Source organism: Indicator indicator, chromosome 3, assembly GCF_027791375.1.
Source record: "Indicator indicator isolate 239-I01 chromosome 3, UM_Iind_1.1, whole genome shotgun sequence".
NCBI lineage: Eukaryota > Metazoa > Chordata > Aves > Piciformes > Indicatoridae > Indicator > Indicator indicator.
In genome coordinates this window covers 42256828-42270953 of record NC_072012.1, presented here as the reverse complement: position 1 = coordinate 42270953, position 14126 = coordinate 42256828, and the positions used below count along the sequence as shown (strand labels likewise).

The window sequence follows — 14126 nt, the reverse complement described above, 5'->3', positions numbered from 1 at the left end:
GGTCTGACACTGGCATGTCAAAATGCCTACAAATGTTTCTAAAAAGGAAGTGCAGCAGAGAAAGGGGCAGATACGTCAACTTGCATGTAAGGCAGCTGCATTGAGGTAAATTTTTGTTGTTGTTGCAGATACATCAACTTGCATGTAAGGCAGCTGCATTGAGGTAAATTTTTGTTGTTGTTGCAGGTGGGGTGAGGGACAGGTGTGGTTAGACATTTTCTAAGTATCCTTTTTTCAGTTCGTGAACAGCAGGAAGGTTAGTAATTGTGGATAGAATTTGAGTGGGCAGGCGTGCTAGCTGTGAACGACCTTGATGTGGGTGAGCATGGCCCCCCCTTTGTTCCTGTGCAGCTGCGAGATAAGAGGTGGGGGAGGTTTTTGCTCCCTGGAAAAGTGTTTTGGGAACTAACCTAGCAGGGAAGTAAAAAGGTATTTAAAAACCAGGGTTTGTGTTCATTAAGGAGATGGCAGTTGCTGGCAGTTGTTGGTGCAAACGCTCCTCGTCTCGGTGTAATTATTTGCAAGCAGCCGCGGGCACCGGGCTGCGGGGAGAACCCTATGAAGAGCTCCCGAGAAGCCCGGACGGATTCTCAGGGGTCTGCAACATCCTACAACAGATAATGTTTATTTCAGAAACCTTATATGCCAGAATTGCAGAAAGTCACTTTTATTCACAGTAAATAAAGAACCTCAGCAGCAGCAGCCCTTGGTTGTCTTTGCTTTGTTTTTGTGATTATCGAATACAACCAGTATTTCCTAGAAAAAAATATTGCTTACTTCTGCAATGAGTGGTTTTGATAATGGAGAAACAAGGAACATGTTCAAAGTTGTACAGTTTAATAAATGTTTAAGATTTTCTGTCTAATCATTAGATAAATGGAGTTAGAAAAGTTTTGGGTTTGTGATTGAAACTTTTTTTTTTTTGAAAGGCATGTATTATTTTGAAGCAGGTAACTTGTTTGCAGGGCTTTTCTTTATAATATTTTGAGTATCCTATGGGACTTTCAGTTTCTGTTTCAGCAGAGTTGGAGTATTTCCTTATCTTTGTGTTCACAGAGGAAAGCATTCAACAGCATCTTTTGTGTGAGCACTGTCCTGTCCTGCCAGGATGGCTTCCTGGCAATCACGTAAGTGTTGGTCAACCACTTCTCCCTCTGAGTTTGGGCTCTAGATCAGGGTAAAATTCCAACAGCACAGCTGGAAAGTTTTGCTGAAGCAAAAAGAAGTTAATATAATCTCAACAAGTACAATCTAAGGAGAAGTAAGGCAACCAAAGAGTGTATGTACTAATATTGATGTGAAAAATAGAGAACTGAATAGTACTGCTTCAAAAGACATGAGCTGTTTTGTTGTGGGGTTTTTTGGTGGTGCTGCTTTTTGTCATCATTTGTTTTAAGGAAACTTAACCAAAACGAATTTTGGATTTGTTCACTGGTCTGTTTTGGTTCTTTTAAGATAAACCTAGGATTTTGTAATCGGTGACCTCAGCACAGAAGTTTGAGCTCTGCTTGTTGAATGAAGAATAGAAGCACAGTGTGACCTACATTTCCATTCAGCTGGATGGGATTTGGGGTCTCGTGAGATACCAGCAGAATGTTAATGTGAGCCAAACCAAACTAGCTGCCCACCTACCTGAAGGATTTGCTTTTAGCTAAGGGCATGTCAGAGATTAGTCTTGTCAAGTAATGAAGTGTCCAGCAAGGTTGATGCAAGTGCCTCCTCAAATACGACCAAACTCCACCACTTCGCTGTGCAGGCTTCAGTAAGCTCCTGTTTGCAAAGTAGAGTGTATTGTTACTACCACCATTATACCATGATCTAACCTCAGGACTATTATTAAATAAAGCAGCAATGTGTGTTTGATACAATAGGGACAGCTAGTAATGTAAGAAGAGGAACATCTCATCCAAATTAGATGCATTATTTGCTGATGGATGAGTAGCTGGACATGAGCAGACAGTGCGCGCTTGCAGCCCAGAAGGCATGTGGCATCCTGGGCTGCATCAAAAGAAGCATTGCTAGCAGATCCAGAGAGGTGACTCTGCCACTTTGCTCTGGTGAGACCTCACCTGGAGTACTGCATCCAGGTCTGGAGCCCTCAATATAGGAAGTACATGGATGTGATGGAGCAGGACCAGAGGAGGGTCACAAAAGTGATCAGGCAGTTGGAGCACCTCTGCTATGGAGACAGGTTGAGGGAGCTGGGGTTGTTCAACCTTGAGAAGAGGAGACTCTGGGGAGACCTAATAGCAGCCTTCCAGTACCTGAAGGGGACCTACAAGAAGGATGGAGAGAGACTGTTTACAAAGGCCTGCAGTGACAGGACAAGGGGTAATGGCTTCAAACTGGAGAAGAGCAGATTTAAATTGTGTGTTAGGAACAGGTTCTTTACCATGAGGGTAGTGGAACACTTGAACAGGTTTCTCAGGGAGGTGGTTGGGGCCCCATCCCTGGCCATATTCAAAGTGAGGCTCAACACAGCTCTGGGTAACCTGATCTAGTTGAGGATGCCCCTGCTGACTGCAGAAGAAGTTGGACTAGATGACCTTTGTCAGTCCCTAACTACCCAGACCATTCTATGATTTGGGTTGTACTTCATAAAAGAGTGGATAGATGATAAACAGGTAATTTGGAAGACATGGGAAGAGATGCAAAGGAGTTGATCATGATTACATCTGTCTAATCTATTCATTGAGGAGTTATGGGGAAGAAAAACAAAAGCAAGAATTCCCTCAAAAACATGTCTCAGAGTAAAAGCTAGATAATTATATGGCATTCAGTTGTGGTTTTTTTTTTTCCCCTCTTCTCCGCATTTTATTAATTGCAGGACAACTCTATGATTGGAAGGTTTTTGGGTTTTTTTGGTGAGAGAGAGGGGTGTGGGTTTTTTAAAATCATATGTGACAAAGTAATGTTTTGTCTCATTTCATTCACTTAACTGGAGGATAACTTACATTTCGAGGCAGACAGCAAAAGAGGTAAGAAGGGGAACTGAAAATCTTAGGAAGGTGAGGCTCTTCCTCTCTGGAAGGAGGAGGATGGCTGATTTTTCCATGAAAATTTTCAGAAGTCTAATTTAGAGTTACTTTTTGGAGATATGAATACCTTGTTTGTTCTACTTTGCTATTTGTGTAAGCAGTTTAGATGCAGTTTTTGTCCTAATAAGCTGCAGTATGAGAAAGCAAGGAGGAAAGACACTGTCAGAGTGCTGGCTGAAAGAATTGTCTCAAGGTGGGATTTAAGAAGCAGCAGAGAAAAAAGGATTTCAAAAGGCATCAGAGAGATGTTTGAAGGTGAGTAGAAGGTGTTACCAGCTTCTGTGCTAGGCATCAGGCACCAACACAGCTCAAGATCTGACATTAAAAATCACAGGGCTCCACTGCAGCCCCTTTCCAAAGCTGGCCTGCAAGATGGGATGTGAGGGTAGAAGAGTGCAAATGTCAGGGGAGTGGCAATTTTAGACACCTAGACTCTGCAATATCTGGTAGCACCCATAAGTACTGCGTTGGCATTGTTCAGGTGCAGGGAGGAATTTCCAAAATAAACATACCTATTTGCTGGGGAGAGGAAGACTGGACTGTGGGGAGATAAAGAGAAATTCTAGGGTGAACATATGCTGACATTCAACCTCACTTCTTCTCAATATTCAGTCTTGCCAGGTTTCTTTTGACCATATTCTCTTCTGGCAAGGTGCGTGGTATGCTGGTTCAACTCCAGGTGTTTCACAAGAGCTGACTGCCAAGCTGCTCTGTTAGGTCACTTTGTTCTTGTAGCCTTTGAAATGTATTTGGTGCCTTGGCAGCAGCTTTATAAAATGATATCTCATTGTGCATAACTTAATGAGGTATTAAACATCAGAACATCTCCTACCATTCAAGTCTTGAAAACCATCACTAAGCATAGAAACCTGTCTTAGTTTAGAGCGAGACAGATTCTCTTTTACCTCTTCCAAAAGGGGTAAATAAAAAAAAATTAAAAGCTCACACAAAGGATTGGATAGAATTAGAAAGTTTAAACAGAAATGCTTTTCATAACTACATACAACAGTAAAAAGCATATAAAATACACAAAATCCATAGTCTGGGCTTAACACAGAAATACATTAAGACAGAGCTTCACACAAACCTCCCTTTAAACCAAGCTAACCAACCCAGGCCTTCATGCCAGGCCCCTACCAAGCCTCTCTACCCTCATACCAACACCATTGTGACACAGCAAAAACTCAGCTTGGCAGCTCCAGGCCCCAGTTAGGCTGCTCCAGGCCTGATTGGCAGCATTGCCAAGGCCGACACCAGGCCTCCCCCACAAGCCTCTGCACCCTCCCAGAAGGAGAGAGGGAGGGAAAAGGGAAGAAAACTGACTGTGCATCAAGTTTTATAGGGATGCAGGACTTCCCAGTCCACCTCTAGCCTCTGGAGGTTTTCAACTTTATGGTTTCTTAAAGGCACCCCAGCCTCAAACTACCACAAACCCAGAGCAGCTCCCATATTTGAGTGATTTTTTAATAAGTAATGATAATTGTAAGGACGGAAGTGATTTTTGTAAGGAATAGCTTTTGTCTTTGTGGTGTTCTTTTTTTTTTTTTCTTCTTATAAACAGGCTTGCAAGCAGCTAGCAGCAACATTAAGGAAACTGATTAGCTAAACTGAATATTCACTAGCTCTTCATATGATAAAATTGCACTTTCAGTGCTGCTGCAATATTTTAATAATTCTTGCAGCATTTCAAGCTAAAGAGGTTTTGGTCAGCTGATTTAAAATCTTTGATATTTGTGCTTCCCCCCTGTTTCTGCATATATGCTTCCATTTTCCTCAGTCTGTCAAGAAAATGTAGAACTTTCAGAAGCTTATCACATCTCAGTGTTTGTTCTCCAGTTGCTCAAAGGTTTGGCACTACAGGGGGTGAGTGATTAAACTGCTCACAGGTGCTTTGCAGCTCCTTTATCAGTGCTCACAACGTTTTATCCACAGCTGATGTTTATTTACAAGAAATAAACAGCTGGGGGTATTTTGTGCACACCGAGGTCAGACTGCAGTGTGTGACATTTGGCACTGTAAGGAAACTTCCAGATGATATGGGGACTTGAGCATCTCCCCTACAGAGAGAGACTGAGAGACCTGGAGCTGTTAAGTCTTGAGAAGACTGAGAGGGGATCTGATCAACGTCTATCAATATCTGAGGGGTGGGTGTCAAAGTGAAGGGGGCCAATCTCTTCTCGGTGGTGCACAGTAATAAGACAAGGAACAAAAAATGGATACAAACTCGAACATAGAAGGTTTCACCTCAGCATGAGGAGAAACTTCTTTACAGTGAGTGTGATGGAGCACTGGAACAGGCTGCCCAGAGAGGTTGTGGAGTCTCCTTCTCTGGAGACTTTCAAACCCCACCTGGATGCATTCCTGTGTGGACTACTCGAGGTGGTGCTGCTTTGGCGAGGGGGTTGGACTCAATCTCTGGAGGTTCCTTCCAACATCTAACGTTCTGTGTTTCTGTGAAAGCAGTTCATTATAGTGGATGCACATTTTCTTAGACCTTTTTTTGTTTTCCCTAATCAGAAACAGGAATACACATTTGCATGTCACAGTATCACGTTTCTCTTAGAAAATTTAAAGAATATTTTACCCTTAAGCAAGACTGATACAGACATTTCAGCAAGAGCAGGCAGGTTGGGGCAGAGCCTCCTGCCAGCTTTTCTTTAGTTTTTGGGTTTGTTTCAACAACTTTTAGCAAGTATTTTGCTGTTATATGAAATTTTACTGCAATGAAAACATTAGAGATCAAGAAGTCAGGTATGTCTTGAACTTGTCACCAGGATTATGATGTGCCTTCAAGCTGTTTGACCTTCTGGAGAGGCGCAGTTGTTTTGCAAGACATTTTGTGCCTAATGTGTGAAACTCTTTCTTTGTCCCTGACTAGCTGTCAACTTGTTAGGTGACTCAAACTTCATAGTGGAGAGAAGTGGTTAGATAGTGCTTGTGGAAGAGGGCATCCTTGCATCAAAGACATGGTTCTAGCTTGCACAAGTTTTCTCTCTGAGCCCAGGACTGTCAAAGCACGTCTTACTATACACCATGTCAAGTGATGCAAAATTAGTAGTTTGTGACAAGGTTCTCAAGTAGACACTGGAAAATATGTTTGAACTTGGCTGTTCTGAGATGGATGATACTAACTACAGTATCTTGTATAATGCAAACTTCTGATTAGGGTTTTTAAATGGTGGTGGTGGAATAGCTGTTGTTTTAGCTTCATCACTGACAGAAGGAAGATGAGAATTTATGGTTCAAGTCTCAGGGTACCTTTGGCTATCTGAAGCTTGTACTGAGTTCTTAGTGCTCCATGCCTGCAGCTCTTGGGGTAAATCTGCTTTCTGCTTGGCAGGTAGGACAGATGTGAGGGTTTGGGGGTGAGAGGGCAGGTTTTATGTTGTTCTGCAGTGCTAAAGGGGTGTGTTTAGTATACATCTCTCTGCTGTGATACAAGCAAGCTTGACTTGCGTGTTAGAATATAAGGCAAAGCCTTTCCTTTGTATTTCTGTCACAGCATTTCTAAGATACATCCCTGAAGGAGAACAATAGCAGTTGCATATTTTGCTGCCTTTAGCAGCAGCTTTGTAGATTTATGGCAGGTATTTTGTTTGTGCATGACTCAGAACTTGACAGAATGCCTTAGCCAAGAGATTGATTATTCACCATAGCAGAGATGCTGGCAGGTAGAAAACCAGCTGGGGATCTCACATTTCAACTAGGAGGCATAAGTGTTATCAGCCTTGACCATCAAATAGTCCCTTCAGAGAAAAGCAAGAGATGCCTCATGTTAAAAATTGTTCATGATACCACTGGATCTTACTCACATAGTTCTGCAAAAAACGCTGCTTGTGCCATACGTAGGTGTACAGAAACCATCAAGAAAACATTTGTGTGTGTATGTGTGGAAGAAAGTTGGGCATCTTAATTCAGTTGATATTTGCAATACTTCTGGGCTATGGTTCTGTGCATCCTGAGTCACAAAGGAGGTGTACAGATGGAGGCTTCTGTGCTTTGCTAACTTGGACACATCCCTTTTTTGTGTGTGTGTGTGGTTTTTTTTGTTGTTGTTTATTTGTTTGTTTTGCTTTAGGGTGATAAATGCAGGGAAGAGCACGCACAATGAAGATCAAGCCAGCTGTGAAGTCCTCTTTGTCAAGAAAAAAGCTGGAGGTGCTAATTCTACACCAAATAAGAACTCTTCAACAAAACGGAGATCGTCATTGCCCAATGGAGAAGGTCTCCAGCTGAAAGATAATTCGGTAAGCACAATTCTGTATCTTGTCAGTGGAGAAGTACAAAATAAATATATAAGGATGTGGTAATGTGACACTAAAAGATGTGTACTCTATGGTCCCTATAGTGTCAGTTATCTTTTGGTAATCATCTCTGCTTCGATATACTTAGCTATATTTTTCTTAGCTCTAGTACTGCTTCTTGCATCTAAAACAGAGTCACAGAATGTCTCAGGTTGGAAGGGACCTTAGAGATCATCTACAATATTTTAGTTTAATTGCAGGCAGGGGCATACTGCTTGGATTTTCCTTTTTGAAAATGTGTATCTCATGCTGAGAAATTTAATGCTGCAGAATACTGTGAGTTTAATGGCTGTAGTTGACTTGTCCAGTGATGGTCACTCCAATCATTGCAGTATCACCATTTATACAGTCACACAATTTTATTGAGGATTTGACAGTCATTTGAGTGGTTTATGCAGGTAGGGTAAGCTCATCCAATGCATTTTTGCAGACTATGGCTCCTGTCTTTGTGTGGAGAGTGATGTACAACATGCACTTGTCTACTGGCAGTCATTTGCTTTTCTTCATCTCTCCTGTTTCCTAACTGGCAAATTACTTCATCTACTCTTTAAGCATGAGCTCAGGCACCAGCAACGATTGATAGTGTGCTACATTCAGACATTCAGCCCCTTCCTTTCAAACCTCTGGGATAAAAAAAAAAACCCACCACTTTTATTTCAATTCTTCTTTTCTTTTTTTTTTCTATTTCTGACATATTTTGACCAGAAATGAGCATAATGTCTGAAGTGAGGAGCAAACTGATGTGTATAATATGGTATACTGTTTTCATGCTACTTACCATGTTCTTTATGTGTTCTCTTCTTATCTACAGATTTGTTTCTACATGCCACTTGAATTAGCATTACAGCACTCATTATTTACCTGTGTAACACCTATTCTACCATGTCATTAGGCCACAGCTTGTGAATTTAAATTTGTGATGTATTTTCCCCAAACAGGCAGCATATTTCTGGAGAAATTTTTCTACTAGAGGGCAGTCTTACATTAGTAATTAGTAGGACTTTTCCCTTGGTACATTTTTTTTTTTAGCTGTTTGAATAGATCTAAAAAAGGAAAATAAAGATGTACAAGTTTCTGTAATTTGTCATACTTCTATGTTTTCGTGTTGTTTATACTGTGAAGTATAAAATTGTGGTTTGGCCTCTCATAGTGTTGTTAGAAAATATCTTTTCAGGAGTGTATGGGTTTAGGGTTAAATGTGATGAGGGTGGAAGTTACTCTGTATCAATAGGATATAGAAACACAGGCATGAGATGCTCCAGTGAATGGTATAATTTCATTTAGTTAGCATTTAGTAAGAAAGCCTGAGGCAGAATACTGTGAATTCCTCAGAGGGAAATCCAAATGTAACACACAATCCAAAGTCTCCGAGTGGTGAAGCAGCTTGTAGAAGTATCGAAGGAGCAAGAGACAAGGGAAGCAAGTTTATTGAGTATTTTTCTGATGAGAAGAGAGTTTTCTTCTGTTCTTGTTCAGTTTTTAAAGCATGGAGCATGAGGGAAATAGGAACTGAAACTTAAAAACCGTGTCTTGATTTAATGGAATCTGTTTCATTGTCCCCAGATGTTTCTTTTTTTCCCCATAGAATCTTTGTTTTACCCTGCTTTCTGGGAAGTTTGTGAACCTTAAATGACATACATACAAAGCTGTGTGATCGTTTTTGTTTAATGCTGACCTCATCTATGCAACCCTGCATTTTAGCAGGGCAGCATAAGGGAGTTGGTGATCCATGGGTTGTCCACATGAGTTGGGTGCTGCTGTCATGGCCTTTGTGCTGTGGATGGATTTTGCAAAGGTAGGAAGGAGGAGATGGTGGGCCAGAAATGAGGGGAGGTGGGAAAGTGAACATTTGTTTAGTCCTGACACACAGAAGAATCCAAAGAAACCTGTTAAATAGTATAAATATAAATCATTTTCTTTAAAGAGCTGGTGATAAACTGAGCAGAGTAGTGAAAGGCAAGACTCTGCAAATTCAACCCTAAATTAATTCTCTCCCCTTCCCTAGACTCCACTGTCATTTGATTAATCATATTTGCCCTCTGTCCCCATTTTTAGAAGGTGCCTTGATGATGAATACTGAAGACCATCAGTGAGTTAAATGGGAAAACTATGCCAGAATATTATCATTGTGACAGTCAGGTTGCAGGACTTAATGTGATGCATTATTAACTGTCATTGTTATGTGAGAATACATAATTATTAATTCTGCCATTTTCCTGGCCACAAAGACTGGGTGAAGTATTTGTTTTGTATTGTTTATTACTGGTAGCTATACATATCATCAGTAACATGAGGAGACCTTTCTCTGGGGATGGGATGGCAATTGCCCACCCAGTTCAGATTTTATGAGAACTTCAGACGCACTCTAATGCATTTTGTGAGTGTAGTTTGTATTTGGCATGATAATGGTCAAGGTGGGTTGTGGTTTTCAGAACAAATCTTTAGTGGCAATATGATTTATTTGCCTGCTTGGAATTAGCTTCATAAAACAAAACGAAAAAAAACCCCAAAATGTAGGACCACTGTTTAGTTTATCTGAAAAATGTCTCCCAGTTGATTGCTATATATTGCTATATTCTTTTTTTTTTTCTTCTCTATAACCAAGCTCCAATTATTTCTCAATTTCTTTCATGATTTCTCATTCATTGCTTGACACAAACCTTTGTATGTCTTAATTATATTTTACAATTACAAAACCCAGGAGACTTCTGAACCTTCCTGAAAGCTAGGTCAGCAGTTGAGGAGGCTGAATCTTATTAGATTTCCTAGTACATTCTGGAAATTAATTGTAAGGTCAGTGCAGTAAAGGATCTGTTTACTCTTTGTGTATCTGGTAGATATTCATAATGTTGTTAAATCTGAATCTATTAAAGAAAACCTAAAATAATCACTGTGATGACCAATTGTATTGGCACTGGAGGGCTATGTCTAGTTAAAAGAACAAATGGAGATGTTTGAAAGGCTGCTTTTGACAAAATACCACCAGAGCTAGTAGACAGTGTGCCCAGGTGGCCAAGAAGACCAATGGCATCCTGGCCTGTATCAGTTTTGGGCTTCCCTGTTCAGGAGGGACAGGGATCTACTTGAGAGAGTCTAACAGAGGGCTGCAAGGATGATTAAGGGACTGGAGCACTGCCTTATGAGGAAAGGCTGAGAGACTTGGGGCTTCTTAGTCTGGAGAGGAGAAGACTGAGAGGGGATCTAATAGATGTATATAAATGTCTGAGGGCTGGGTGTCAGGAAGGAAGGGACAGCCTCTTCTCGCTTGTGCCCTGTGATAGGACCAGCGTCAATGGATGTAAACTAAAGCACAAGAACTTCAACCTCACCATTAAGAAGAACTTCTTTACTGTAAGGGTCACAGAGCACTGGAACAGGCTCCCCAGAGGGGTTGTGGAGTCCTCTTCTCTGGAGACTTTACAGCCCCACCTGGATGTTTTCCTGTGTGACCTGTGCTAGATTCTATGGTCCTGCTCTGGCAGGGGGGTTGGGCTCAAAGATCTCCAGAGGTCCCTTCCAATCCCTAATTTACTGTGATCCTGTGTGATACTTAATCCAGTACTGTAGGACAATCCTCCCTTTTCTCAGCATTTCATTAATGGGTGAACTCTCCACTGTGTAGATGACTATATTGTTAATGTACTGGTTAATAATATGTTTGAACCTTACTGCAGCAGCAGTGCTATCAACTGGGAAAAATAATAATAAAAAGAGTTATTTAATTTTTATTATCAAGGCTTTGAAATGTGCATTTCAGCAAAGTAAGTTTTAAGTCATGTTCATTCATCAGTGAATTCTGCCCTTTGAACAGCATGAACTTGTAGTGGTGATGTATATATGTTTTGCTAAAATAGACATTTTCCATTAAGTGTTGGATTTTGTAGCTCAGGGCAACAGAGAATGATGTCTTTTGGACCTGCAAATGACAATTCATAGTGTTCTTACTCAGTGATTGGCACCTTTGTGGTGCAGCTGGAAGAGCAGAAAGTGAAAGGAGCTGCAGTTTGCAGCCCTGTCTGTAAGTTTGAACTAAGTAGTGCTTTGGGCATCAGGTGCTGGGATGCAGGTGATGCCCAGATTATGTGCTGGTTTGTTGATTAAGAGAGCAGTGTTTGGGTGAATGAAACGAATCATGTCTGTCATTCTAAACCCGACCACTGTCAGCATGACAAGCACATGCAATTTTCAAGTTCTTTGACTGCAATGAGATATGGCTTGTGCCTTCTTAGTGTGAGGTGTTTTGCAACAGTATTGCCTGATTCCTTTCCCTTGAAAAATTATTTCTAAATCTGTGTTAGTCCATCCACATCTGACTTGAAAGGCTGCCCCTATGCCAGTGGCTGCTCCATGATCTTGCTCATGGCTGTGGAACAGTAACCATCTCTTTTCCTTCCCTTTATTCCCTCTGCTTCTCCAGGACACAGACGGGATCAACCTGTACTATTGGTCCCTGTTTGATGGACATGCTGGGTCAGGGGCAGCTGTGGTTGCTTCCAAACTGCTGCAGCACCATATCCTGGAACAGCTGCAGGAGATTGTGGACATCCTGAGGAACACAGCTGTCCTCCCACCCACCTGCCTGGGAGAGGAACCTGACAACCCAGCTGCCAACACCAGGACGCTGACACGGGCAGCTTCCCTGCGTGGTGGTGTGGGGGCCCCAGGCTCACCCAGCACACCTCCAACACGCTTCTTCACCGAGAAGAAGATCCCACATGAGTGCCTGGTTATTGGGGCCATAGAAAGTGCTTTCAAGGAAATGGTATGTATAGCTCAGGGCTCGGAAGTCGTTGTTGCATACCTGAGTCACTTGGTGTAGAGAAGATGAACAAAAAAGTCACTCACTAGTGATTTAATTTCCCCTACTTAAACACCTCTGCAGGTGGACAGAATTATTTAAAAGCCCCTATAGCTTACCTGGTACATCCCTATGAGGCAGGAACTTCATTTGAAGACTCAGGCAGTGGCAAAGCCATGTTTGTCAATTACCAAACTCTGAGAAGTTTGATGATCGTTTTGCTTTATCTCCTCCACGATAAAAATCCTTATTGCTTCACAGTAGCAAATTTCTATTCCCTCGTAGTAGCAGATTTCAGCACTGGTTGTTATCATAAGGCTGTGTATATGCACTTGTGCTTTACAAAACATTGTTGCTCTAATTGAATAACAGCAAAGCCTCCTGCCATTCCTTTGCACTACCACTGCACCTTGTTCATGTTACCCAGAACTATACAAATGGGTCATGTTAAGGTTACATCAGGGACATGGATGAGGGGCAGCATCTTTAGTGTTGTTTCCTGAAACTCATCACTGAAAGGGTTTCTGAATATCATGAAATTTCTCAGTAGACAAAGATACTTTTTTCTTCAACCAGCCCAACCTGAAAGATTTATCTAATAATGGTTTTGTTCCCTTTCCCTGGGAGCATTTAGTATACGATTACATTTTTCCCCAGCTGCCTTTTGAATTCTAGTTAAGGTCTCCCTGTTTTGGCCTCAAGTCTCAAATAAAATGTAATTTATCCTTTTCAAAAGGCCTTTTAAAATTCTTTTTTCTTTATGGGGTGTCATTTCCTTTGGACAGTGCTTGTCTGAGAGCTGCATAGAGTAAAACACTGTGGAAAGGTGACACAGACCAAGTCATTGCCTAACTCAGTTAAGCTGTCTCCTTTCTGAAGTAATTCTAGGTAGTGCTCTCTGGTTGTGCTGGAACTGGGATTAGCAAATTTCTGTGCTGTGTTATCAGATAATTTACTATCCTGTTTAGAAAATACAAAAATGCTCAGTGTCAGTAATTATCAATGATCACGACTGTCCCAGTTAAAAGGATACAAGTAAGTTCAGGTTCAGAAGATAGTGTAAGCCAAATCCTCTAATTTTCATCTCTTAAGACATTTCCAAGTGCTGTTCTCTACTGGATAGAAGCATCAGACTATATTCCCATCCCCATATTTTACCTTGTATATGTGTATGTGGTCTAATATGCATTTTAAAGAAAGACTTGGGGAGAGAGAGCACCTCAGAACTGGCAGAAGTGCTCCAGCTGGGGAGGTCCCAGCTGACTGGAGACTGGCAAATGTGATGCCCATCTACAAGGGCCAGGTGGAGAGCCTTGGGAACTACAGACCTCTCAGTCTGACCTTGGTGCCAGAGAAGGTCATGGAGGAGATCATCTTGAATGCCATTATGCAGCATGTGCAGGGCGACCAAGTGATCAGGCCCAGCCAGCAGGGGTTCATGAAGGGCAGGTCCTGCTTGACAAATCTGATCTCCTTCTATGACAAGGTGACCCATTTAGCAGATGAAGTAAAGGCTGTGGGTGTTGTTTATCTGGACTTTAGTAAGGCATTTGACTGTGTCTGACAGTATCCTCTGGAGAAACTGGCTGCACATGGCTTGGATGGGTGGACACATCACTAAGTGAAAAAACAGCTGAATGGCTAAGTGTAGAGAGTGATGGTGAATGGAATTAAATCCAGTTGGCAGCTGATCACGAGTTGTATTCCCCGGGGCTTAGTTTTGGGGCCAGTCTTGTGTAATATCTTTACTAGTGGTCTGGATGGAGGAATTGAGTGCTCCCTCATGAAGTTTGCAGATGACACCAAACTGGGTGAGAGTGTTGATTTGTTTGAAAGTAGGAAGGCTCTGCAGGATGGAGAGGTCATTTGTATGAGGTTTATCAAGGCCAAGTGCCAGGTCCTGCACTTGGGTCACAACAACCCCACGCAATGCCACAGGCTTGGAGGTGAGTGGCTGAAAAGCTGCCCAGTAGAGAAAAACTTTGA

The 14126-nt window shown here is 41.8% G+C and overlaps 1 protein-coding gene across 1 annotated transcript in view; it reads left to right on the top strand.

Moving 5' to 3' along the window:
* The window catches only part of PPM1H (protein phosphatase, Mg2+/Mn2+ dependent 1H), a 139047-nt gene that overhangs the window by 60573 nt on the left and 64348 nt on the right, over window positions 1-14126 (top strand). Inside the window, exons 2-3 of the mRNA XM_054399608.1 lie at window positions 7117-7285; window positions 11760-12104. Coding sequence (XP_054255583.1) covers window positions 7117-7285; window positions 11760-12104 — 514 coding nt within the window. The remainder of the gene's footprint in view (window positions 1-7116; window positions 7286-11759; window positions 12105-14126) is intronic.